We start from the raw sequence: 27,999 nt of genomic DNA, 5'->3' as shown, positions 1-27,999 counted from the left end.
ATGTTTCAATTTTACAGCAAGAAACCACCAAGTCCAATACACAAATATAATAATCAGTTTATTAGTTACATTTAGAAGACAAATTTAAAAGACAAAGTTTCCCTAACCAACATGAGTAATTTCCCCACCAATTTGTAAAGGAGATATTTTTCATTCTCAAAAATGTTACACAAATGTGATCAAGCAGACTACACATATTTTCTTGCACTGCAGAACAGGAAAAAAGGAATGATTACAATACAGACAGTAGAAACCCCAGGATAACTGTACAACTTGAAACACCGATATCTGAGTAACTGGTCACAAAAAAAATTGTAAAGATATTAGATATTAAGATGAACCATTTTAAAGACAATTTTAGATGCAGCCTAATATGCATCCTACATTACATCAACACTTCAGAAAACCTGGTATTAGTGTCAGATATCCAATAAAAGTATTTTAGGTAAGCAATGCAATATATTATGTAACAAAATATATATCTGTTACAAAATACTGAGCCCTTTCATAATGTTTAGACATCACCAAGAATAATAAACAGTAAAACCTCTAAATCTGAAACTTGGAAAATGAGTAATTGGAAGCATTCCACACCAACATATACAATTCAAAAAGTAATAACTTCTTTAATCATAATTAACTGTACTTAAACATTTCATACTGTATTAAAAGTAGAGCGATGTTCCAACTCTGTGCAGTATAGTGCAAGACTCAGCTTCTACAGATGCAAGAAACAACTTGAATACAAGACATCACATTTATATTTGTAGGATCCTTACTGAAGCAAAATAAAGTGCCAAACTTCGAAAAAAAAGTATTATACAAAAAGAGCTTGACAAAATAATTTTAAAGCAATTTCTAGATCAAATCTGTAAGCCAGAAGCCAAAAGAGACGATAGAAATAAAGTTCATTTTATAAATCTTAAAATATGTGCCCTTTGCACACTAATTTTTCCTGAGAAAGTTAGCTTAAGAAAACAAGATTTTCAGTTTTAGAACATCTCAATTTCATTCCTGCAAAGTTTAATCAATAGCTCATTATAGCTGGAAGTAACACAAATTTTTATCAACTGAATGTACAATAAGGAACGGAGAGGAATTGTACAAAAGAAATAAGAAACGTTTTCTATAGATCCACAGAATTCACTTGCTGAGCAACTACAAACAATTAACAAAGTGGATTCTCAGGATTTCAGGTCAGTGTAATCTTTAGAATTTTGGCTGACCTCACGCAGTCATGCCACAGTATGACTTTAGCACCTAAAGCTAGCTGCAGGTGCAGAGGCACCAAAAACTATTTTGCAATGTAGTTCACTAGCATTGTTGAAATGCAGGATATCAGTACATCTGAACAATGCTGAATAAAGATTTTCAGTGTGCTATTATTTCTATATTTTATAAATGTAGATAAAGTGAGCAATCTTAATTTGCATTCATGGGATCAACCACATTCAAAAACAAAGTCCCTCATGTCTATCCACTATATATCAAATAACCCATTTAAGCCCAATAAGGCACCTCTGTATATTTAAATACTGAGGCAATTACAAAATGAGACAATCAAAATGGAGATTACTCAATACTTGTGATGTATTCATGGAGTTATCAAAGGAAAAACAATAGTTGTAATTTTAAAAACATTTCATCACACTTTTACTGACTAAATGGAAAGGGAAAGAAACTGGGGAAACAGAACAGGTAATTATTAAAACTATGCTATGCCACATTATTAAAAAATGTTTGCTCTGACACAAGCACAAGGGGAATATGCCCCGCTGTGTAATGGCAAAGGAACCAAAGGAATTTTAACCTAAACGTAAAGAAAAAATGCAATTAGCAGGTTTCATCTTCTAGCAAATAAAATTTCAGCACATGCTTAAAAATGAGTATGCCAACTGTTAGTTAGCTTTTTCTTCTCAACAGCTAGCTACAAATACTGCTAATTATAGCATCATGAAACCCAACCCAAGATCTACTGAGCGAATGTAAACACAAGTGGTTTAGCAGTGGGTCAGAATGTGAATCACTAGTTTAGTTTGGTCAAGATGAGAGGGTGGATAAGGCCTGAACAGACTGAACATGACTTTTAGGTGCACTTTTAATATTACCACACAGTAAACCACAGTATCACAGTGGATAGAGACTTCAGTATATCCAGGTCACTGGACATAAAAACAGTGTGTAAAAACAAAGCAGATTTTGTAGAAATTATATTTGCAGAATAATGGAAGCCTGCCATCACTGCCTTTCATAACAAATGTTTTCTCTCATTAAGTCAGCTACCATATGTTAGTTTCTTTTTAAAAAAAGCAGACATTAGATTTTCTACTGAACGTGCCATTTATCACAAACTTGCATCATACACTGCAAGTGGTGTTATAAATAATAAAGTACTATTTTAAATGTTTGATTTTGACTTCTTTTAAAAATAAATTTGACTCATTTACAAAATCAAAAGTGAAAGAACAGTTCTACACGAGACTGTCCCCTCACTACAGAACAATTTACAGAAAACTCCATGCAAAACATCGCCAATGAGCAACAGACCTGTTTTCCTTGCATTACTGTTACATCAAGACAAATCATGGTCTCTAAAGAAACTGTCAATTTCAGAATGCCCCACTACTCAACCACGAACCACACCAAATTGCTCACAATAAAAACACAGAACACCAGAAAAACTCAGCAGCTTGTGTCAGCATCTGTGCAGGGAGAAACAAAATTAACATTCCAGCCTGGTACTTTTCATCAGTTCTGATGAAAGTTATCAACCCAAAACATTAACTTCTTTACAGGTGCTGCCTGACTTGCAAATTTTAGCATTGTGTGTTTTTATTACAGATTTCTACCATCTGCAATTCATAAACACATATTTAACATTCTCAGCTAATTGCCTTGGCAATAATAAATCTTACTAATAGTAAGATTAGTCTGGAACCTTATAAATCAATGTTTGAAGCAAAATCCTTGAAGCCTTCAAATCCATTACTAGGTTTAATCTAACTATGAGTGTTTCAATTAAACAGACGCTAAAGTATATATGTACACCTGGATCTCAGTATTTCAAATTTGTGATCAAAAAGTGGCACTGACAAATGGATTGTTCCCAAGTACAGAAGAAAAATCAATGAACTTGCAATATTCCAATCTTGTTTTTCAGTTAGTTAGTACAGTGAGGCAATGGATATTCCATAGTTTAATGTAGCACAATTCATATTTGCTTAAGCATCAAGCCTGAAAATCAAAGTATCAGCCAAAGTATTAGATGTGCCATACAAAGGAGCATTGCAGAGGGATGAACAGAGTGACAAAACTATTATGTAAATTAAGTGCCAATGTGCAGTCAATTCTCAGCTCTTCTCCTATTCTAAAAATTAACAAGCCTTCAAGAATTTAGAGGGGCCTGGTGTGCAGGTGACCTTGTTACTGTGAACTAGAACACTATTTTTGACTTTTGCTCAATTTATAAAGCTTAATTTAAAAAGTAACTGCAACACAAAAAGCATTCTATAAATAATCAATGAAGATTTAATATTAAAAATTAACTTTCAAAAGTAATCTTGATTTTATGACAATTGCTCCATGACATTTTCTAAAATGGTTTCAGAGCTGTTTACGAAAAAAAAGACTAAATCTGTATCCCATCATATCCAGCTGAGTTCCTTAAAATGTTTTTTTTAAAACTACATGGAACAGGACACCATATTTGAAAGGGGAAAATATTTTAACAGGAACACCTCCCTTGTTAAGGTCTCAATTTAGAAGCGCACAATGTCAGATAAGCTTTTCCAAATTTATTCATCTTAGTCACTTATTTCTGCTACAGCGCAATATAACCAGCTTCACTGCAAACTACAAAGTGCCAAGATTGTGTGTGTAAAATTGGCCAATATTAAAATTCAAGAGTCAACAATATCTGAAGTTGACTTAGAAATGTTGTGCTTTACATCCTGCTCCATTTATATTAAATTGCAAACTCCTCTGAAATCCTTTTCACAGCAGTATTTGAGGGCTTTTAATTTCATTTTAAACTTTAGTGAAAATAAAAGAAAATAATAATACAAACCGAGGGCAATAAGATTTATTTATTTTTAGGTACTGCAAGCAAATCAAGTAACTCAAAAAGATCATGGTTACAACCAGCCTAAGAATGATAATTTGCAGTCAGCAATGCATCCCTGCAGAAGTAGAGCAGATACCATTAGTATATTGAACAGTTAGGCACAAGTTTTGTTTTAAGGTTTGCAGGTATAGTTTATGGCTAATGTCACAAGAGAAACATTGAGGGAAGTTAATAGACCTCAAAAAAACTGCTCATTTGAAGTTTTAACTCCAATTACTTAAATACCAAAGTTGACATTTCACTTTTAATCACTGCTGTCATCATCATCGTCATCAGATAAATTTCTAGGGGACTGAAGGGATCCGCGGTAAAACTCAGAACGATTTGGAAGAGTTGCAGTCAGTTGTCCAGTAGAAAGCAAATCAAAGCAGAAAGAGCACACACGCACTGGTTTGGAAGACTGGCTAGGTAGGAGGAATCTTTTTTCTGAACAAGGCCCACACACAACAAATCCACATTTGCGGCAGTGATGTCGACGGCTGACTGGTGTGAATTTGACTTTCTGACAACGCATACATATATTTGCCTCCGAATCAGGCACCCAGACTGCAGCGTGCTCATTACTGGGTACTTTTCCGCTTTTTGACAGCAAATCAGTAACACATTTGTTAATGTGATTCATCCACTCGGATTTCTCAGTAGCTGTGGCAGCATAAACAGCAAAGGATTTGGTTGGAGTCTTAATAAGCCAGCCATTACGCAGGTCACCATCATCTTCAATGGAATCAATTGTAACATTCTCCAATGGAATTATATGCTGTTTGTTGTATCTCTTCTTTTGGATGACAATATTACCATACACAAGGATGTCATTAAACAAGAAAAACTGCCTGGCTTTTGGCTTCTTTCGACAAAGCTTTGTAAGAACTCCCTCACCTATGAGTACCCGACCAGGTATAGTCAGGGGTTGCCCAGCTGCTCCAAAACAGCTCTCAACCATGCCAATGCGTCGAGCATTTGCCTCACTGTTTGCTAAGCGGTCCACCATCTTGCTTTCTGCAAGGTAAAAAGACAAATTAAAAAGGTATTAGCTATCAAACGCTTGGCTTGAAAAGGTAAAACAGCAGCTAATTGAAATCTAGCACTCTCCAAGGATGTCACTGCAGTATTATAGGAAAAGCTAAATGACAAAGCAAGAAATTGCACGAGAAATGGACCATTCGAACTCTCATTTGCTGCATCATTTTATTTTGAGAAATAACCCCTTATTTTGAGACTGGAAACCCCTTGTTCTATTCATTCCAGTCAGAGGAAACATCCGCTCTGCATACGCCTCGTAAGAATTTTGCACATTTCAAAGAGATCACCTCTCATTCTTCCAAATCCACAAGTATATAGACCCACCCCACAATCTCTCTTACTAAAACACACCCGCCATCCCAGGAATCAATCTAGTAGTGAGCCTTCAACTGCAACTCCTCACCAGGGTCCTACACTCGCAAATATATCCTTCCTTATGTAGGAAGACTGGACCTGCACACAATATTCCAGACATAGACTCACGAGGATCCTATAATAGTTTGAGCAAGGCATCTCTACTCTTGTACTCAATTCCTCTTTTGCAATTATGCCCAAGTTATCACTTGTGGTCCTAACTGCTTGCTGTAACTGCATGTTAACTTCAGCGATGTACAAGTACAACCACATCCCTCTACACACCAAAAACTTTCCATCTCGCACCATTTTAAAAAAATTCCATTTTTTCTACACTCATACTTTTCCACATTATATTCAAACTGCTATTTCCTTTGCCCACTCACTTAACTTGTCTACATACCCCTCTGTAACTTCACTATAACCTCCTCATAACACAATGTGCCATCAGCTATTCCGGATAAATTACACGATCTTCTCATCTTAATTACTGAAATAGATTGTGAACAGCAGGGGTTCAAGATCAATCCCTGCAGTACCCCACAGCCTCCTAACCAGAAAGTGAACATTTTATTTCTATGGTTTTTTGCCCATTAATCAATCCTCAATCCACATCAGCACCGTACATTAGTTTTGTTTAATAATCTCATCTGTGTCACTGTCAAATGTCTTCCATTTATCCAAATACACAACTATCATACCCATATCTATTGTACTAGTTACAACTTCCAAACCATTCCGGGTTAGTCAAATATTATTGCCCCTTCACAAATCCACTTCGACTCTGTCCAAGTCTAACAGTATGGGCATGCACAGTAGTGTAGCAGTTAGTGTGACACTACTACAGCACCAGTGACCCGGGTTCAATTCCGGCTGCTGTCTGTAAAGAGTTTGTACGTTCGCCCCATGTCTGCATGGGTTTCCTCCGGGTGTTCCGGTTTCCTCCCACATTCCAAAGACGTACGGATTAGGAAGTTGTGGGCATGCTATGTTGGCGCCGGAAGTGCAGCAACACTTGTGGGCTGCTCCCGGAACACTCTACGCAAAAGATGCATTTCACTGTGTGTTTTAATGTACATGTGCCTAATAATGGCATCTTATTTTCCAAGTACACTATTACCACTTTTTATTTATAGATTCAGGCTAACTGACCTATAGTTTCCCGTTTTCACCATCACACCTTTCTTAAAAAGTGAGGTTACATTTGTTACCTTTCAATCAGCAGGAAGAGTTCTAAAATCTATGGAATTTTGCACAGAACAGGCTCCAATAAATGGCAACAAAGTAATAGCTAAATAGTTTGTTAGTAATGTTGAGTGAAGGATAAATTTTGCCTAGGAGACCAGGAATAACTCCTCAGCTTTTCTTTGAAAAAGTGTCATGGGATCCTTTTTGTTCTTTCCAAGACAGACAAGGTCTCAGTTTGATGTCCCAAAGACAACATATTTGATTACTGCAGTACCAGTGTCAACCTAGATTTTAGTGCTCAAGGCCCTGGAGTGGGGACCAATGACAGATTTTTTAACAATGGATGAAACCACTGAAGCAGCACAATTGCATAGCTCTGGAATCTGGGTGCGATCCCAACCTCAGAGTCTGTATGGAATATGCACTCTCTCTGTAACCAAGTAGGCTTCCACAGGTCACTCTGGTTTCCTTCTACATCACAAAGATGTGCTGATAGGGAGTTGGCCACTGCAAATTGCCCCATGGTGTAGGGAAGTGGCAAAATAATCAAAGAGGAGTTGATGGGCATGCGAGAGATCATGACTTGCAGGGCCACAGGGTAACAAAAAGGAGGTAGGAATGAGACTGAGAACTGCTCTGTCGGGAGGTGGCATGGACTCGGTGAGCCAAATGGTCTCCTGTGTTGCCGTATTATAGCGTTTTGCTTACTTAAGGAATTTTATTTAATGACAGGTGGAGGAAGAGGACATAAGTTGCACCACTAAGAGTGCAAATCAATAATGTACAGGTAATCTTCTGAGTATACCTGGTGAATACATAATAAAGGGATAGCTTAGTGCTTGTTCGATCTTGAAATGTTCAACCAGAAGCAATGGAGGCAGAATCCTGAACTGCTTTTAAAAGGGAATAACATGTATATGGAGGATAGCCATTAAGTGGACAGACAGCTGAGAGCAAATTGGCATGACATGTCAGACCAGATGTTATCCACTAAGCTACTAAAAAAATTGAGAATGGTGCTACATTTAAGCTAACTCACACAAATATGCCTTACAGAATATTAGTCTTCAAAGGTTAGACTTGATTGTAAAGTGACAGCAAATAACAAATTATTCAGTTTTATTTTGTTCATTTAATTTTATATATGAATGGGTAAAATACCTGATGAAATCTTTCAGTTGGTTCATCCTGATAAGGACTCCAAGGAAAATACCAACTTCATGACCTCACAATCTTCCCCATAATTATTATGGGCATTTAAGACGTCTGTTAGACACAACTCTATAACTATACTCAAAATTCGAAATGCCTTAAAATTGATTGGTTGGAGAGCTAGAAAATTCCAACTGACTGCTAACCAATACACACCTTCCCCGTAGGAGTGATCCCAAACCATTTTGAAAGTACTCAAATATACCAATTTTAATAACTACAGTTTTCCTGTAGAGGCATGTTATTCTTAAAAACTTAATAGTAGCAAGCAGGCATTCAGCAATTATTGGACATGGCATTAACCCTTCAAAATTACTATGGACACAGAATAATCAATTCCCATTCTACAGCTGGATGAATCTCTCAGTATCCAAGCTAGCAGAGTGTTCAGCACACACTGCCCTTGAGATAATTGGAATCATTTGACCCCAAGGGATTCTGCTACAGGATTTCTAACACAGGGCAGCAGTACTTTTGATTGGCAGTTCAACTGATCAATTACTAGCAGAGCTGTAAGAAATACATCCCCTGCTGACCACTACATCTATAAGGGCTTTCTAGTTAACTTGCGAGTTATGTAGATTTAACCTTTGCTGCAATATTCACAACATCCTTCTACACAGCCATCTCCTAAAAGAGATGAGCACCAGGAAACATGCCATTCTAACCCAAGAAATTGGGTGATAAAAATAATAAATCTTCCAAATTCGAAGTCAAACACTTTCAGTATGTTATTCAATTTCCACACATTCATCTGCAACTGAATTTTCTTCAAGTATTGCCCAGCAATCATGGTTCCTCTTACTGTTGACACCTGATTCCTTGTACACTAGAGGTTCATAATGACAAGTTTCCAGGACGACCATTTTACACAAAAATTAGAGATATATTTGCCTGGATTTTGTGGTCAGCAACAAAGGAGATCATTATGCTGACAGCTGCCTGCAACATTCTTCACTGTTTTTAAACATCAACTTGCTGTTATCATATCCAGTGCAGCACATCTTACAGGAAATTTGTGGTTTGCTCCAGTTCCTCAACAAATCAGAATAGCCCTTTACAAACTGAGCATAAATAAACCAGGAAAGATAAAATTGTTTAAAAATCACATAAGGGAATGTAAAATTAAAAATGGAAAAATATAATTGAATTGTAGATATTAATTTAGTTAAGCCACTGTTAGCTAGTATCCTTGCATGAAGTTTCTATATTCAAAAGGGAGCTGATGCAAATTCTTGTAACCCTGCAGCTTAATATTGGTGGTTGTAAAGACAGTATATGCGATAGAATATTAAAAAAGAATAATCACCACAGATTTCAAAAGGCTTAATCAATCTTCTCAGATTCCTTGAAACAGCAAGAGTGCTGCAACATTTGTAGCTTAAGTGGATTTTCAAAAGAACAGAACATAGAACAGTACAGCACAGGAACAGGCCCTTCGGCCCATGATGCCTGTGCCAAACAGGATGCCATATCCGTCTGTTCCCTGCATATTCACGTGTCTATCAAAAAGCCTCTTAGAAGCCAGAACCATAACTGCTTCCACCACTACCCCTGGCAACCCATTCCAAGCACCTACCACTCTTTGTAAATAAAAAGATTTGTCCTGCACATCTCCTTTAAACTTTCCCCCTCTCACCTTAAATGCATGTCCTCTAGTACTTGATCTTTCTACCCTGGGAAAAAGTGTGTGAGGACTGTAAAGCAAAGAGGACAATCTGGGTGTTCCCAACAAGAAACCATGGACGAACCGGGAGATCCTATTGAATGGTTTCCTAGTACAATAAGACAGACTCTTGACCTCACAACCTACTTCGTTATGACCTTGTACCTTACTGTCTACCTGCACTGCACTTTCTCTGTAACTGTAACACTTTATTCTGCATTGTTATCATTTTACCTTGTACTACCTTAATGTACCGTGCAATAAATTGGACTTGCATACCATTCATACAGACAAGTTTTTCACTGTACCTTGGTACAAGTGACAATAATAAACCGAAACCAAGATTCTGACTATCTAACCAATCTCTCTCTCTCATAATGGCATGGACTTCTACCATGTCTCCCCTCAGCCTCCAACCCTCCAGAGAAAACAACCCAAGTTTGTCCAACCTCTCCTTATAGCACACATCCTCTAATCCAGGCTGCATCCTGGCAAACTTCTTCTGCAACCATTCCATAGCCTCCACATCCTTCCTGGATGGAGGCAACTAGAAATGCACACAATACTCCAAGTGTGGTCTAACCAAAGTTTTATATAGCTTCAAGATGACTTCCTTACTTTTATACCTAATGCCCCAACCAATGAAAGCAAGAATGCCATGTCTTCTTTACCTCCTTATCTAGTTGGCCAATTTCAGAGCTATGGATTTGGGGCCCAAGATCCCTCTATACATCAGTGTTAAGGATCCTGCCATTAACTGTATAATTTCCCCTTACATTTGACCTCCTAAAGTGCAACCCCTCACACTTGCTTGGATTAAACTCCAACTGCCATTTCTCTGTCCATATGTCTTGCTATATTCTTTGATGGCCTTCTACACTGTTCATAACTTCACCAATCTTTGTATCATCTGCAAACTTACCAACTCACCCATCTACATTTTCATCCAAGTCATTATATACATCAAAAACAAGAGGCCCCAGCACCAATCCCTGCAGAACACCACTTGTCACAGACCTCCAGTCAGAATAACACCCCTCCACTACTACCCTCTGTCTTCTCTGGGCAAGCCAATTCTGAATCCAAATTACCAAATCACTGTAGATCCCATGCATCTTAATTTTCTGGATCACCCTACTATGAGGGACCTTGGCTCCAAAAGAACTTCAGTAACATAACAGAATAATGACCAAGTTGAGTGAATATGGTATCAGTACACAATTGACAGATTGGATAGCAAACTGGCTGCAACACAAAGTGGAGTTCATTTACTGAGATAGGCAAAAGTTGGTAAACATTCTACAGGGACTGGAAGTTAACTACTGTTCACCATTTTGACTCAGGAAACAGAAGTACAATCAAAATTTACAGATGCAAGTTAACTGGAACTTATAGCAAAGACAAAATATAACATGGCATTAAGCTTTGAAAATTGTTTTAAAACAGCATATTAATTGTAAAGTAGCTAAGTGTGAAGTGGTGCATCTTGGTACAAGACTAACTCCTTACTCTTTGGAAAATCAGAGCTTAAATTTGGAAGGGGCTCCAAAAGTTCTAAAAATATTAATATAGGCAATTGCTGGGGTACTCTGTTCCTGAGAATTGTCCATAAACTGATCCCTCCACCTCTTCTCTCCCCCAACACGTCAGAAAAGAACAATTTCAATGAAGGTTGATTAACATGAACATTTGTCTTCCCCATATAGTTACAAAGAAACAGAATCAGAATGGCTAGTTCTGATGGCCTTAAAGCATCAGTGGATGTTACATTGTTTGATAAAGTATTTTACAAGTGTCAATAGAAAACATTTGCTTTAGAAACTGACAAGGCAAATCTCTTAAGTGCCCCCTCCCCCCACTGTGAATCAGCAGTTACATTCTTAAAGACAGTATATCTGTTGATTAACGCAGGGATCTTACATGTAAACAGGTTTTTTTGAAGACTTGTTGTCTTTTAAATTAATTAGCTGCTATCCTATCCCATAACTCGTGAAGATGTTTTCATTTCTGTAACTAACTTTCCTGTCTTGAAAAATGCTTTTAAAAATTTATTGGAGAATTTGCGTAAAGTTGGTTCTCTGCAAGTCAGGTCTTCTGGAACCCAGGGAGCCCCTGTATATATAGTAAAAGCAGCCACACAAGATAATAGACCAGGTGCTATTTGGAAGGGTGTGAAGGGATAGATGTTAAGTTATTTCCACTTCCATCCAAGGAGCCGGAAGGGAGGGTTGGCAGTGAGAAACTACAGTCTGTCACATGGGAAAGTTGGTAATAAATTCAATGAAGCATTGGGGAAGGGAGGAAAGGGGAAGCAAGCAGTTTTTGGTCCCCCCAATGTGACATTCATTCCTACTTGGAGTAGCTGGTGCAAATACGATAGAAAGTTTCAGTTTAGGAATTTCACATTAGATGGGAGGAAAATAAGGAATAGTGATCATTTAGAAACGGGAAAGAGGCAGTTTGGACAAATTACCTAAAATGGTTCAATCTTAATCAGTTGAAAGTTAACCATGCAAGTTGGCATGTGATTGTATTTTGCACTTCCTCTGCTATCTAACACGTCATTACACATCTAAGCCACAAGCATTTAAAATAGATAACTAATTGAAAGCAAATCAAAGTACAGGATAAATCAACCAAGATAATGATCTAGCAACGAAGTGCAACTATACTTAAGAGTTTAAAAAGAGAATCCCAATTACTTCCAAAACAATTTGTAAATTACATAATCAAACATGCCATGCTGGAAAGAACTGTGTGGATAAATTAGAGCCACTCTCTTCAGGAAGACAGTAAGTAATGCTGGAGGAGACTCACCCATGCATGTGACAGGCAGGTATAAATAGGGCTCTGTAGCTTATGTTGTGAGATCAGGGGCTGCAAACTGGTCACAGTGGCAGTGTGTTGGGGGCTGGGGGTCGGGGGTAAGGAAGAGAGAAAGTCAGGGTGGTGATTGGGGTAAAAATGTAGTAGTGGTATGGAAAAATCTTCAGAGGAAAGCAGATCTTTAAGGCCGAGTTCTTTGCCCAGAGACAGAATTAAGTTTGTCCTCCTTGTTAAAAAGGAACTTATAGAGTGTGAAGGAGAAGACCCAGTTGTCATGATCCACAAAGAGGTAGGAATGAGAGTTTTGCAGAGGAATACAGAATCTAAGGTTCTACGGTTTAAATTAGAAGACCAAAAGTTATAATCTCTAATTAACCAAGCCATGGGTGAAATTAGTATAGTGTCTTAAAGGCAGGAGTTGAAAGCATGGCTCAGTGTGATGAGGGCGAGATGCATTTCAATTCATGAGGCACTGGTATCAATAGTGGGGAAAAAAGAACCATCCTGCTGGAATCACACTGGGGTTCATTGAATCACCAGTGCTACAGACAGTGTTTTAGTATAATCATTGGCAGGTTGTGCCAGGGAAATTTAGAAAAGTAAAAGAAAAAAAGACATGACCAGTGTGACAATACAATTAGTAGACAGCAGAGCACAACAGGAAGCATATAAAGTGCAGCAGCAAATAGGGTCAAAATAAAGTCACAATTAAAGCCTCTAAATATACAAAGCTTTCAAAACAAAGCAAATGAACTAGTGGTACAAACAGTGCAATGTGAATGATCTAACAGATGGTACAGAGATGTAGTTACAATGTCTAAAAACTTAATATTCCAAGGTACCCCGAGTTTAAGAATAGGTGGAATAGCAAGGGAGATGGGTTGGCTTTAAAACAAAGATCAATTATAGGATTCTGGTACAGAACATCAGCAACTAATATCAGTTTGCTTGGAGACAAAAAAGGAAAGAATTAAAAGTCAGAACACAGAAACAAGCACTTCAGCCCAACTGGTCCATGCCAACCAAGATTCCTATCTAAGTTAGTCCTATTTGCCCACGTTTGGTCCATATCGCTCTAAACCATTCCTATCCATGTACCTGTCCAACTACTTTTTAAAATGTTATTAATGCACCTGCCTCAACCACTTCCTCTGGCAGGTCATTCCATTTACCGACTACCACTGGGTGAAAAAAGCTGCCCCTCAGGTTCTTACTAAATCTCTCCCCTCTCACCTTAAACCCATGCCCTCTGGTTCTTGATTCCCCAACCCTGGGAAAAAGACTGTGCATTCACCCTATCTATGCCCCTCATGATTTTATACACCTCTATAAAGATCACCCCTCATTCTCCTACACTCCGATGAATACGTCTCAACCTTCTCAACCTCTCTCCATAACTCAGTCCATCGAGTCCTGGCAACGTCCTTGTAAAGATCCTCTGCACTCTTCCCAGCTTAATCACATCTTTCCTATAGCAGGGTGATCAAAACTGAACACAATATTCCCAATGTGGCCTAACCAACACCTTGTACAAATGCCACATAACATTCCAACTTCTATATTCAACATTCTGACTGAAGAAAGTCACCGTGCCAAAAGCCGCCTTCACCGCCGTCTACCTGTGACGCCACTTTCAGGGAACCATATACTTGTACACCTAGGTTCCTCTGTTCTACAACACTCCCCAGGGCCCTACTGGGGAGCTATATTGTCAGCTATAATCTGTAAGCCCCCTTACAACAGCTACACTGTTGATCATGAAATAAGGGGTTTTAAAAAAAGATAATTCATAATTGTGGGTGGCTTTTATCTTGATTTGGTTTGGTAAATCAATTTGGCATAGGTAGCCTTTAGGATGATTTCATTTGAAAGTACTTCTTAGAAATGTATATAATTAGCGATCACTTTGGGAAATAATGATCACATCATGCTGGAATTTCACAGTGACAAACCAAGGTCCAATGCAAGAGTCTGAAACTTAGTTAACCACATGGATATGAAACAAGAGCATCTTCTGTACCATCAAGGTCTTTACCAAAATGCAGGGCTCAATTTTATACCTCATTTCAATTGAAGTCTAATCAGGTTTGTAAAACTGGGCTTTGTAACTGCCTTCTCAATGTCCTTGGCTACCTTCAAGGATTTAGGTAAAAACCCACAAACCTTTCTATTCTTGCAACATCCTCAGAATTAAGAAATATTTCATAATCTTCAACAAAAATGTATATTTGAGCTGAAACTCTACCAGAAAAGGGATCCATCTGTGGCTAAGGACAGTATTAAATCCAAAGAAAACACTGAATGTTGCAAAAGGTAGCTGTAGGCCTGAGGATTAGTAGAATTTTAGATGCAAACAATGATTAAAATATTGAAAAAGGGAGATGATCCAAAAGGTACACCATCAGGAAATAGACAAATAGGATGGAATGGTAACACAGTGGTTAGCACTGCTGCCTCACATTCCCAGGAATGCACTTGGGTGGGAAATGTGGAGCTTGCGTATTCTCGCCAAGATCACGTGAGCTTCTGCAGTCCCTTCAAAATCCCAAAGACTTGCTGGTATTCTAAATTACCTGTGTAGCTAACTGGCAAAAGAATCAGAAGGGTATGAGAGAGAGAGAGAGAGAGAAAACTGCAGGACTACAGGAACGAGGTGGGCTGGTGGGGAAGAATGGGAAGAAAAGAATTAGATTGATGGTATTGCCCTATTGGGAACTAACATGGTTCTGATGAACTAAATGAAAACTGATGGATCAAATGACCTCCTCCAGTGGGATAATAAGGGTTATTATAATAATTTGGTTCCTTAAGGGCCAAAACAAGAAATAGTATTACCTTAAAATAAACATTTTGTATTTATCTTCACTGACAAAGCCACAAAAAAAAGTTCCCAAAAAACTTGTCAGTAGACAAAAGGGAAAGAAAAAAGTTAAAACCATCACTGAACTATAAAACCTCTTGCACTGGATGGCCTGCATCCAAAGATCCTATAAGACAGTGGATGCATTGGCATTGTCGCAAGAGGGTGGAATACGAAGGCACTAACATCCTGTCGAAACTGTACAGGGCCTCGGTGAGACCATATCTAGAATACTAAGCACACTTTTGGTCTCCCTTTTAAAGGATATATTTGCATTGAAAGCAGTGCAGACTTTCACTTGATTGATTCCCAGGATGAAGGGTTTGCCTTGAATGGAAAAATTGAGTTGATTAGGCCAATTGTCCCTTGAAGTAATCTTACTGAAATGTAACATTGAGTTGTTGAAAGAGTAGATACCATGAAGAGGTTTCCCCAGGTGGGAGAATTTAGAAGGTGGGTTTCAAAGGAAGTATCACCATAACAGGCTACTTAGTTAAAACGAAGTTGTCAAGGGTTGTGTCAATTCCCTAGCCCAGAGATCTTTCAATGCCATAGCATGCTGAATCTGGCCAACCACCATTGGTTCACTCACCTGCACTGACCTGGGCTTGATACTGAGAGAAGATGGAGCTGACCATCTGTACCTAACAAGGCACAAGACCTAGGCAGCATTGGCCTCAGTTGCCAAATTACAGATGGCCCTCACCACACCACACCCCACCCTTGTTTTGGGGGAGATGCTAAATACTACCAATTCCTTTTAACCACAGAAGCACAATTAGCTCCAATGTGTATTTAAGGTTGACTCAGATTTCAAATTATAAGGGAATCAAAGGTTATGGCGATCAGCCAGGAAAGTGAAGCCGAAACAATAATCAGATCAGCAAATAATTACACTAAATGGCAGAGCAAGAACAAAAGGCCGTGTGAATCTCTTGTTTATGTTATGAAAATGAAATTTAAAATTTTGCATTATCATCAAACCGTAAATTTCATAACATGCATACTCCCATTTACTCTTCAGAGTAAACAGAATAATTTACATGCTCTACTAGGTGGGGAAATACTGAATTCAAATCAACATTTTGTTAGTTATGACAGATGCAATAAATTAGAATCATACTGCCTTAATAGCAAAGGGGCAGATCACTCAGCACATCTGGCAAACTGGTTGAAGGAATGAGACAATTGCAAGGTTAATTTTCAATATCAGAGGATGATTGGCAATTATTAATACTGTTATTTCAGCTGGAATGAATAAGACTCAACTTTGAGTTTTGCCCACATCTACCATAAAGACAAGAATTTGATGCCAGTCAATGAAGCAGCAGTCAGTGACTTGCCGTTTAGTGAAATTAACTTTAAGTGACACAACTTTTTGTTGTTCATGGAATGTGGTATTGCCACCATTTATTGTCCATCACTAACTGCCACTAAGTGGCTCTGGGTCATCTTAAAAGAAACAGTCAAGGGTCAACCAGATTAGCAAGTTCAACATTAAATATTGAACAAATAAGGCAAGGATGGCTTCCCCCTCTCCCCCCAAAAGGAGAATGGTGAAGCAGAGAGAATTTCACAACACCCAATACCTTCATAATTAGTGTTACCTAGTACTTCATTCCATGTTTATTAAACTTCCTATGTGCCATCAAACTTATGTCTTCAGATCAACTGAATAAGCCCCAAGATCTAACACCAGTAATTTAGTCAATGTGCCACCATATTTCCCTAACAGCACATTTACTGTTAATCTCAACTGTGTTTGTTTCTTGCTTCAAGTTACCATATGACATGCATACAAGTAGCAACAAGTGTTTAACCTCAATATTGTGGAGATTCTGTCCACAATATTGAGTTTATTGCAGAGACTTTTTTCAGTCTCAGCAAATTCATACGTTACTTGTTACAATATCTTCACAAGTGAGAGAATGACTCCATGAATAAATTCAGACTGACCATATATTTAATCACTAGACAAAAATATTAAGAGAAAGAACAAAATAAAATATTTGTATTTGTATGTCGCTCATGGTCTTATGGCATTCCAAAGCACTTTACAGATGACCTTTTAAATTGCAGTTACTGGTGCAATATTCAGAAGTGGCAGCCAAATTGCATACCAGAGATTTTCTGGTTATTATTGATCTTGATTCAGAGATAAATATTGGGACAGCAAAATAATTTCATTGTACTTCAAAACAGTGTCATGAGAAGAAAGGCAAGGCCTTAATGTTTTGCTTTATTGGAAACAGAACATTTGTAACAGTACAGTAACACTTCCTCAGCAGAGAAACATCTGCTTGGATGTTGTGCTCAGTGGAACTTAACCCTTCCCTACTACACTGCCTAAGAAAGAATGCTACTATTGAGCCACGGCCAACAGAATTTACTTTAGTTGCAAAAATACAGTCATAACAGATTCTAAACATTACCCGTAGCATTGTAAAGAAATAAAACACTTTAGTTTTCATGCAGATCTCTGCTTGAAAAGATGCCTTCCACCCCTACCATCAACACACTGATGTACTGATTAAAAGTATATTTGTTTTCTGCAAATTATCTAAAAGTATAAAAAGCACCTTGCTGCCTCCAGAGCTCAACCTAACTGAAAACATTTCTTAAAAAAAGTGAACATTGCTACTTCTACGTTAAGTGTAGTTTAAAAAGGATATAGCTTAATAAGTTTAATACTGTAATATTAAGGGCCTGGAAATATAGTGGCTACACAGATGTACTCAAAACACGAGTGTGTATATAACAGTGAAAATAAAAGTGTTATGAATTTTTCAGAGGGATATAAAAAGCAGGTACATCCTTTCATCATGAGATGGAACACAGTTTTTCTATGCAAATAAAAAATGTACTGTAAGAGGATGTGTTGCCCTATTGTTGGGCATTTAACAGGGTAATTAGGAATTTACAGCTCTCCCACACAGCACAAACATGTTCATTCCCTACTAAAGTCACTACTCTGCTATAAATAGAATTCAGTTAATTTAAGACACTGGTTGGGCCATAGGTGGAATAATGCAAGTAGTTCTGAGCATCATTATTTACTAATTGTCCAAAAGCCATTTAAAAATACTACAGAGGTAACATTATTACTTTAGTAAATCGTTAAGTAGTTATATTTAATCACTGATAGTTTAAGGAGATTTATATCAGAAGGTTAGGAATCCTAATCAATACCAAATAAACTAGCTGGAAAATGCCAGCAGCTCCACAGAAATCCTGTGTCACTAATCAAACTCTCAGATGTGTTCTGTTGCTGGAATCTACATGGAATCCAACAGCAGAGCATGAACATACCGAGACTTGTAGCAATCATCAAGGGAAAACTGCCACAGAATTTGAACCTGGTTCCACGAACCTAATCATTTCAATGGAGATTTTAGGTCTTTGAAGAATAAGAAAAGTCAGATTTTTCTAAATATTTCTCAATGTGCTCCCTTTAAACTCAGTGAGTTCACTAGAAAATTTATCATTCTATTGCATGATATCTAAAACATGAATTAAAAGCATGTTGCAGTATTAACAGGATTAACATCAATAATCCAGAAAATCTACCAGTCCAGCAAAGTCCTGAACATGTCAGATTAGTGGAGTTTTACTGTATTTGAACATTTTTTAATGTTTTAATTATTGAGAAAAGTTTTAATCAATTTTTATTTTTGTTTTAAACATTTAAAACGTTATTTGAACATTAGCAGCTTTTGAATGCTTCTAAATGTCAGGAGCATTCAAAAAGCATAACAGGCATGGTAGACGGCAAAGCTGTCAATCTAGGATTTCTTGCTGTCATTTCATTGACAAAGATTATTTTGGTCACCCACATGACTGGACCAGATTATACAAGGCCATGCCACAACACAGGTTCCAGATGCTTTCATCCAGCCTTCCTACAATCAGCAGCAAGGTGCTTTCAGCAAGTTTCAAACCATTAAAGGAACCCATCACTTGCTTTATCCATATCAAAGTGTCATATTCATTTCCCTAGCAGATGATCGTTTGTTAAATATTTCCAAGGTTTTCATTTCCACAAATCTATATATTCAATACAACTGTGTAGGAAGAACGTCCTTATGTTAACACTTAATTTGTCTTTTACCATCTTGAACCTTTGGCCTATTACCCGAACTAATTATCAACAAAGTCTTCTTGAAGGTCTCATTCTGCACAGAAAAGTGGAAATGCATCATTGTGGTCAATGGCTTCAGCAGTAGGGACTACTCACTACATCACCTCCAATTCTTCAAATGTAATTCTTGCTGGAACTGAACACTACTCAGATAGCCCAGGCAGAACACTGCACTGCCTCCAATTCAAACTCACCTATTCTGTCAGGAACCTCCAGCCTCTAATTGGATTCGATGATTGCTTTTGTTTCAAAAAAATACTTTATTCTTAATATGTACAGTAAATACAATCAAGACATATCTTTCTCCATGCTCATTGACTATCAATTCAATACATTATCTTAAAGTGCATCAACACCACATTTCTTCATTAAACAATGCACCCATGAAACATTAGAGACCATTTCACAAGGCTCAGCCCCTCAGTGCACAGTGGCAGCAGACCATAGACTCTGGCCCTTCTACTCAGAACCTTGGCAGTGGCTGCATCGAGCTTCAATGCATCCCTCAGCAGGTACACCGACACCTTGGAATATGCCAGTTAGCAGCATTTGCACAAGGACATCTCCTTGTACTAGAAGACCAACAGGATTTGGGCAGACCAAGATGCATTTTTCACTAAGCTCATCATCTTCCAGCAGCACATGATGTTAGATTCAGTATGCATCCCTGGGAACAGCCTGTAGATCCAAACTCTGTTTTGCAGCAGCTTGGGGCAAACCTTGACAACCTTTTCCAGACTTTCTTGCAACTAAACAGTTCAATGAGGAAATGGACAATCATCTCATCATCTATAATCCTACTCTATTTTCTGTCTGTTAACCAATCTTCAAGCCATGCCAGTATATTACCTCCAAAACCACATACGCAAGTTTTAGATTAATCTCATATGGTAACTCACTGAAGGCCTTCTGAAATAGCAGATTCACAGGTTCATCATTATCCTGCTAGTTACAACCTCAAAAAAATTTAACAGATTTCCCTCCCATAAACCCATATTGATTCTGCCCAGTCTTAATAGTATCATTTTGAGTTATCAGTTGCCACTAACATAAAAACAGTTTCCAGCACTTTCCCTACTTCTGTTAGGCTCATCCCCATTTTTGCTCTCCCTCATTTTTAATGGCAAGACTTGATATGATACTTTCCAATCTGTGAGAACCATTCAACAACCTATGGAATTTTGGAAAACAGCAACCAAATTTTCCACTATCTCCTTACTTCAAAAGTCCTGGGGATTTATCATCTTGGTTTTCACAATACAATTTTCTGTGAAGTCATAATTCACTCTAGATCTGTAGGTTGCCATTACTTCTGCATTATCTTCCACAAATACAAAATATTTAATTTTGCTGCCGTTTCCTTTTTCCCCGATATAATTTCTCCAGTCCCAGCATGTAAGGAACCCCCATTAACTTCTGCTAATCTTTTGCTTTAACACATCTGTTGAAGCTCTTAAAGCCCATTTTTATCTTTCTTGCTGGCCTCTTGTTTGCTACTTTCCCTTTATGAATGCCTTGGCCCTCCTTTGTTGAATTGTTAAATTTTCCCAAACCTCAGGCTTACTGTTTTTTCTCATAATATTATAAGACTTTTCTTTTTATTTAATACTATTGAGCATGACTGGGACACTTTTCCTGCTGGATGTGTGTCTTAAAAAGCATATGTTATCTATAAATCAAGTGTTAACTCTTTAAAAAGTTAGCCATTGTCTGTTTACTGTCATACTTTTTAAAGTAGTTTCCCAATCTGCCCTAGCTACCCAGATGAATGCGTATCTGTTTTACAACCCTTGTTTCAAATTAGGCCAAAATCATTTCTAATCCTGATATAACATTATGATCACTCTTCTCTAAAAGGCCCCTCAACCAAATTAGCAATTAACCTCTCTTTACATTAAACTTGATCCAAAATAGCCTGCTGCCTCATTAGTTTTCTACACAGTATGTTGTACTTTCATACAAGAATTCTATGGAAGTCCAAGTCTTCTGCAGTTCCCTGACTTGATATGGCTTTCAAGAAAATGAGAGGAAGGGAAAATATGATCAGAAAGTCAGTTTAAGAATTGCCAACTTCTCTTATATTCTCCATGAATTCATCCTCCACAAAATCACTCCTAATTTGGTTTGCCCTCTCTATATATAGGTTAAAGCTCCTCACAATTATCCTTCCAACATTTGTATCTAATTTCCTAAATTACAAAATGCCTTACGTTACTGCTTTCTCCAGCCTAGTTGACTCTGCTTGATTTTTTGTAGTTAGTTCTAAATCTGATTATCTAGCTTAGACATAGTTGTGATCATGAAGGAACCTTGAGTCACCCAACTTAGTAGCATTACCCCACCCACATCCTAACTGTGCAAGGTTCCCTCTAACAAGTACCATGGCTTTCTTCCCATCAGATAACTTCATACCCAAACTCTAAATCCCAACAACTTTGAGGTTAATTACATTTACAAGTTCTTTGCAAGACTGAGTTTTCTGCAGTCTGCTTACTAGAATGACTTTCAGTGAAATGAGAATGGGAAAAGAACCAGATAATTAAAGAGTTGGCACCGCCACCATGAGCTAAATCTTTGTGGTGACATTTTTGATCCCACACCCACGAGAAAAATGTTGCACAAAGATGTTCCATGAGTTGCACTATGCTGTGCTATATACAAAGTCTACATACAGTACAAATTACTGTAACATTTCCATTCAAAATCTCAGTCATGGTTAATCCTGCTTAACATACCAAATGTACAATGCCACACTTAAGTGGTTACCAAAAGGCTGAGCTTTTCAAATGTTATCTTTACACTTGATTTAAGTTTACATTCTAATTTGTTACCTCTGATCTAATAATTCGAGGTGGCTCTCGTCTGCAATCTACAACTGAACTGGGCAAACATTTCAGCAACACATAGCACTATCAAATTTCAATTTGAAAGTATACACCTGCATTACTGTTCTTACCATGAACAATGGCAGAAATAGGAATGTTTTATCCAATATTAAATAATGTAATAACAAAACAAAGTTTGTCTTTTGTCCATAGTTTTGAGATTTGATTTACATTATATGACAACTTCAAAACTCTTCAGAAATATTTTACCCACAAAATGCTTCCATCCATTGCAACTGAAACCAATTTGCTCAATCTTTGTTTTGATTTAAAATTACCATAATGTGAACTTTTCTTTTGCTACTACAGTACTATAAATGGGTGGTTGATGGTCAGCATGGACGATGGGCCGAAGGGCCTGTTTCCATGCTGTCTCTCTCAATGACTCTACACATTGGCCATTTGAACAAGAATGTCTGCCTCATTAATATTGCTTGTCTGTGCATTATCAGTCTTGGATTTTGATGGGCATCAAACTGGGCCAAAATATTTTCCCAAAAGCTCCTTTACAAATCACATGACAAACTGTTACTTCAGAAGTAGTGAGTGGTTGTTAATTGGAGCTGATGAGAGAAGTTTCTGATGAGTACTTAAATTGTAATGTTATCAATAACATGAAGTAAAATAGACCTATATTCTTTAGAGTTCAGAATGACAGGAGATCCTTTGGAAACAAAATCCTTGACAGGTGATAGTTCTTAACATTAGGCTATTTCCCCTGACTGGAAATTCCTAAATTCCAGAACTACAGATAATAATAGCACCAAGATTTCCAAGATTTATGAATTTTTAGAATTCTCTACCCCAAAAAACTTGTAGCTGGCCAGATATTTTCTAAAATGAAATCAACAGAATTTTGGTCACAACCAGTATTACACTTACATGCCCCATGCTTTTTCCACAGAAGTGCTTATTGTGGGTGATTTGTTAAACTATTCTATACTCCCTTTATTACTTTTAGCATAAAGACTAATCTTTATTTTTCAATGCATGACCTGCTTCCTTCAAAATCAGAATACAGATTGTTTTGATTTAGAAATTCTAAGGATAGTTAGCCCTAAAGTAATTTCAAGCAGAGCATGTAGGTTGGCTTCATAGGAACAGAATTCTCTTGCAAGATACAATATGATGTTCATTCTGAAAGTGCCAAGACCCGTCTTAATTTGTTATTCTACAGGAGCTCAAAGGCTAAAAGTAAAGTTCATCTCAAAAATAAACTTGTGTGATCTTTGACTACACCAGAAAGGATTGTGGTTTTCTTTTTAAAAAAACACATGTAATGGGTGGGGGAAAGGAAGTTATGCTGATTCAATTACAAGTTACGATTTGAAATTGATCCTGCAGAGCTTTTCATTTCAAAGTGGGCATTAAATTTTACCTTGAATATACTACTAATTTTTGAAGAATCTCAAACTTTCTTATGATACAAGAGGCCATTTAGCCTTCTAGTCTATTCTATTCTCCCACTGAACCTCTCTCACATTCCCATCAAATCCCTCTCCGCCAACAGCAGCCCCCACCCCCACCCCCCAACCATTGGATCCTCCTGCCACCAATATACACCACAGGTAACTTGCAGTAGCCATCCTACCATCCAACAACCAGGAAGTGAAAGGAAACCAAATCACTCAGGGAAAATGCCCAAACTCCATATGGAAAGCAACCAAGATGGCAAGTTTTTAAACAACTGCCAAGTCTAAATTTAAGCTTTCATTCCAGAACTCATTTGGCATTTAGTGTTCCAAAACTAAATTTGGATGCCCAGAGGCAATTACTGTGCAATGCTAATGTACCCATTTGATAGATCGATTGTCTTGTGTCACTGATATAAACTGCAAGGGGTGAAAAACAAAAATTCCCAACTTTTAAAATAGAGCTTTATCAATCAACATTACCACAAACCCCCTTTGCCATACAGAGTTCATAGATGGCTCAACAGGGCAGATACAGAGAGCATGTTTCCCTGGCTGAGGAGTATAGAACTAGGGGGTCAGCAGCTCCAAAATGCACAGGCTGTTTTAAGACTGAAATGAGGCAAAATTTCTTCAGATGGTGGAGTCTAGTACTTATGGATTTCTCTACCCTACAGGGCCGTGGAAACACCAGCATTTATCTTGTTCAAAATTGAAATCAACAGATTGCTGGACAGGAAAATCAGCTGTGATCTTATTGAATGGTGGAACAGGCTTGAGGGGTCAAATAGCCTGCTCTTATTTTTAAGAGCTATATTTAAAACTGCTTCAAAGTAAATAGTTTTGTAATGCAGTTTTAAACCTTAAAATTATAAATGTTCTGATCAATAAGTCATTCTGAAACAACAATAACCAGAAATTAATACACTACATCATACAATGCCAACTAATCATATGTCAGAGTAATCATAAATTGACCACCATGGTCACTTGAATGGGAACAGATCACCGAAATACCCCTGATGTCCAATGTTTGACCTATAACTGATTTCCAATTATCTGTCTTGTTCCAGATTACTGTCATGATACATAGCAAAGTTTATCCATCTTGGTCTTAATTAACCATTTCAATTGATCCACCATTCAACAAGTTGAGAGATTTCTTTATGTCCATTATCCTTCGCAAAAAGTGCTTCCTGAATTTGTTCCTTGTAGCTAGAGGCCTGATTCAAAGTTAAGACAGGAAGGAATGTTGACACAATAATGCATCTTGTACAAGCGGAATACGCAACTTTTCTTCGAATTTTATTTCAACTGCTAGTCTGTTAAACACTTTAAAAAGTGTCAGGCAAAGGAATTTAATCATCTATTATATTAAAGGCCATCTATTTGAAAATTAGATACAAGCGTTGAATACAAACAATTCCAGCGTATGACAACCTGCATAATGAGTCGCACAGAAAAAGCTCACATTACCAGTCCTGCGAGAAAGCACACACCCAGAAACTTTTTTTCCCAAAAAAAGTTAACACGTGACCTAAAATTATAAAAACTTGGGAGCGGCTCACGAATATCGCTAGTGAAACTTCAGTGACAAAAAAAGTTTAAGGTGAAGACCAGTGATTATGCGCCTTGTCTCCATTTCTTTCTTTAAAGTACGGATTATGCATGATGCAAAACCCGAATATGAAAACCGGGCCAGTGATCTGACCACAGGAACAGTGACCCGGGGGTGGGGGGGGGGAAAAGAGACCGGGGGGGGGGGGGGAAGAGGGAGCCAGAGAGGGAGGGAAAGGAGGCGGACAGGAGACCGGGAGGGGAGGGGAGCGGCGGCGGACAGGAGACCCGGAGGGGTGGGGGGCGGCGGACAGGAGACCGGGACCCCTCCGGCCCGGGGGTGGGGGGGGGGGGGCCGCCCAGCTCCGCCCGCGCTGTGATTTGCTCGGTCGGACCACCCGCGACTGAAGTTACAGTGTTAACGCCCCCGCCCCACCCGACCCCTCACAGACGAGGGGGGAGAGGGAGGGGGAGGGGAGGGGGGGGAGAGGGAGGGGGAGGGGAGGGGGGGGGGAGGGGGAGGGGGGGGAGAGGGAGGGGGAGGGGAGGGGGGGAGAGGGAGGGGGAGGGGAGGGGGGGAGAGGGAGGGGGAGGGGAGGGGGGGGAGAGGGAGGGGGAGAGGGAGGGGGAGGGGAGGGGGAGGGGAGGGGGGGGAGAGGGAGGGGGAGGGGAGGGGGAGGGGAGGGGGGGAGAGGGAGGGGGAGGGGAGGGGGGGGAGAGGGAGGGGGAGGGGAGGGGGGGGGAGAGGGAGGGGGAGGGGAGGGGGGGGAGAGGGAGGGGGAGGGGAGGGGGGGGGAGAGGGAGGGGGAGGGGAGGGGGGGAGAGGGAGGGGGAGGGGAGGGGGGGGAGAGGGAGGGGGAGGGGAGGGGAGGGGGGGGAGAGGGAGGGGGAGGGGTGGGGGGGAGAGGGAGGGGGAGGGGTGGGGGGGAGAGAGAGAGGGAGGGGTGGGGGGGAGAGAGAGAGGGAGGGGGGGGAGAGAGAGAGGGGGGGGGGGAGAGAGAGAGGGAGGGGGGGGAGAGAGAGAGGGGTGAGGGGGGGAGAGAGAGAGGGGTGGGGGGGGAGAGAGAGAGGGGTGGGGGGGGAGAGAGAGAGGGGTGGGGGGGAGAGAGAGAGGGTTGGGGGGGAGAGAGAGAGGGTTGGGGGGGAGAGAGAGAGGGGTGGGGGGGAGAGAGAGAGGGGTGGGGGGGAGAGAGAGAGGGGTGGGGGGGAGAGAGAGAGGGGTGGGGGGGAGAGAGAGGGGTGGGGGGGGAGAGAGGGGTGGGGGGGAGAGAGGGGTGGGGGTGAGAGAGGGGACGGGGGGGTGAGAGAGGGGACGGGGGGGTGAGGGAGGGGTGGGGGAGAGGGAGGGGTGGGGGAGAGGGAGGGGTGGGGGAGAGGGAGGGGTGGGGGAGAGGGAGGGGGAAAGGGGAGAGGGAGAGGGAAAGGGGAGAGGGAGAGGGAAAGGGGAGAGGGAGAGGGAAAGGGGAGAGGGAGAGGGAAAGGGGAGAGGGAGAGGGAAAGGGGAGAGGGAGAGGGAAAGGGGAGAGGGAGACGGAGGGGGAGGGTGAGGGAGGGGCGGAGAGGGAGGGGGGAGGGTGGGGGAGAGGGAGGGGGCGGAGAGGGTGAGGGAGGGGTGAGGGTGGGGGAGGGAGAGGGGAGGGTGGGGGAGAGGGAGGGGGAGGGAGAGGGAGGGGGAGGGTGAGGGAGGGGGGAGGGTGGGGGAGAGGGAGGGGGCGGAGAGGGTGAGGGAGGGGGGAGGGGGCGGAGAGGGAGAGGGGAGGGGGCGGAGAGGGAGAGGGGAGGGTGGGGGAGAGGGAGGGGGGAGGGAGAGGGGAGGGTGGGGGAGAGGGAGGGGGGAGGGTGGGGGAGAGGGAGGGGGGAGGGTGAGGGAGGGGGGAGGGTGAGGGAGAGGGGAGGGTGGGGGAGAGGGAGGGGGCGGGGAGGGTGAGGGAGGGGTGGGGGGAGAGGGTGGGGGAGAGGGAGGGGGGAGGGTGAGGGAGGGGTGGGGGGAGAGGGTGGGGGGAGAGGGTGGGGGAGAGGGAGGGGGGAGGGTGAGGGAGGGGTGGGGGGAGAGGGTGGGGGGAGAGGGTGGGGGAGAGGGAGGGGGGAGGGTGAGGGAGGGGGCGGTGAGGGAGGGGTGGAGGGGCCGCCGCTCCCCGTCCGGGACAAGTTACCACCGACACGGGCGACACTTCTACCAGCGAGCGAGCGAGCGCGGCGAGAACCGTCCCTCAGTCCCTCCCCGCCGCTCACTCACCATTGAGGCCGCCGGGCCCCGCTCGCCGCCGCCGACCCGCCCGGTGCCGCGGGCCACTTCGCCAAGTTGCCGCCCGCCGCCGATCGCAATATGGCGGCGGCGGGACTGGCATCAGGATGGCGAGCGCTCGCACGTCGCCCACGACGTCGCCACGCACAATTCCCGGGCAACCGACGTGAGGCGTCGCCCGGGCGGCGGGGGGCGGGGCCGAGGGCGCGGGAGGCGGGAATCCTCCTGGGTCACGTGAGAGGCAGGTCCCGCCCGCAGGCCACGGCCCGCTGACATGGGGACGTGCCCACTGCACCACTGCAGCCTTGAGGAAGGACACAGAGAGCCCAGTGACCTGGTGTCATGACAACAACCTCTCCCTCAATGTTAACAAACCAAAACAGCTGCTCATTGACTTCAGGAAAGGGGGCGGTGTACATGCACCTGTCTATGTCAACGGTGCTGAGGTCAAGAGGGTTGAGAGCTTCAAGTTCCTGGGAGTGAACATCACCAACAGCCTGTCCTGGTCCAACC

The 27,999-nt window shown here is 40.9% G+C and overlaps 1 protein-coding gene across 1 annotated transcript; it reads right to left on the bottom strand.

The window, feature by feature from the left end:
* Window positions 1–45: 45 nt before the first annotated feature.
* Window positions 46–27,620, bottom strand: plekhf2 (pleckstrin homology domain containing, family F (with FYVE domain) member 2). The gene is made up of 2 exons (XM_052022926.1): window positions 27,478–27,620; window positions 46–5,119 (listed from the first exon to the last, which is right to left on the bottom strand). The coding sequence occupies exons 1-2, from the start codon at window positions 27,587–27,589 to the stop codon at window positions 4,368–4,370; spliced, it is 864 nt and encodes a 287-aa protein (XP_051878886.1). The 5' UTR covers window positions 27,590–27,620; the 3' UTR covers window positions 46–4,367.
* Window positions 27,621–27,999: the final 379 nt, after the last annotated feature.

This window comes from Pristis pectinata, chromosome 9 (assembly GCF_009764475.1).
Source record: "Pristis pectinata isolate sPriPec2 chromosome 9, sPriPec2.1.pri, whole genome shotgun sequence".
Lineage (NCBI taxonomy): Eukaryota > Metazoa > Chordata > Chondrichthyes > Rhinopristiformes > Pristidae > Pristis > Pristis pectinata.
Note: the sequence above shows the minus strand (reverse complement) of the source record. Positions and strands in the feature narration are given on the sequence as shown.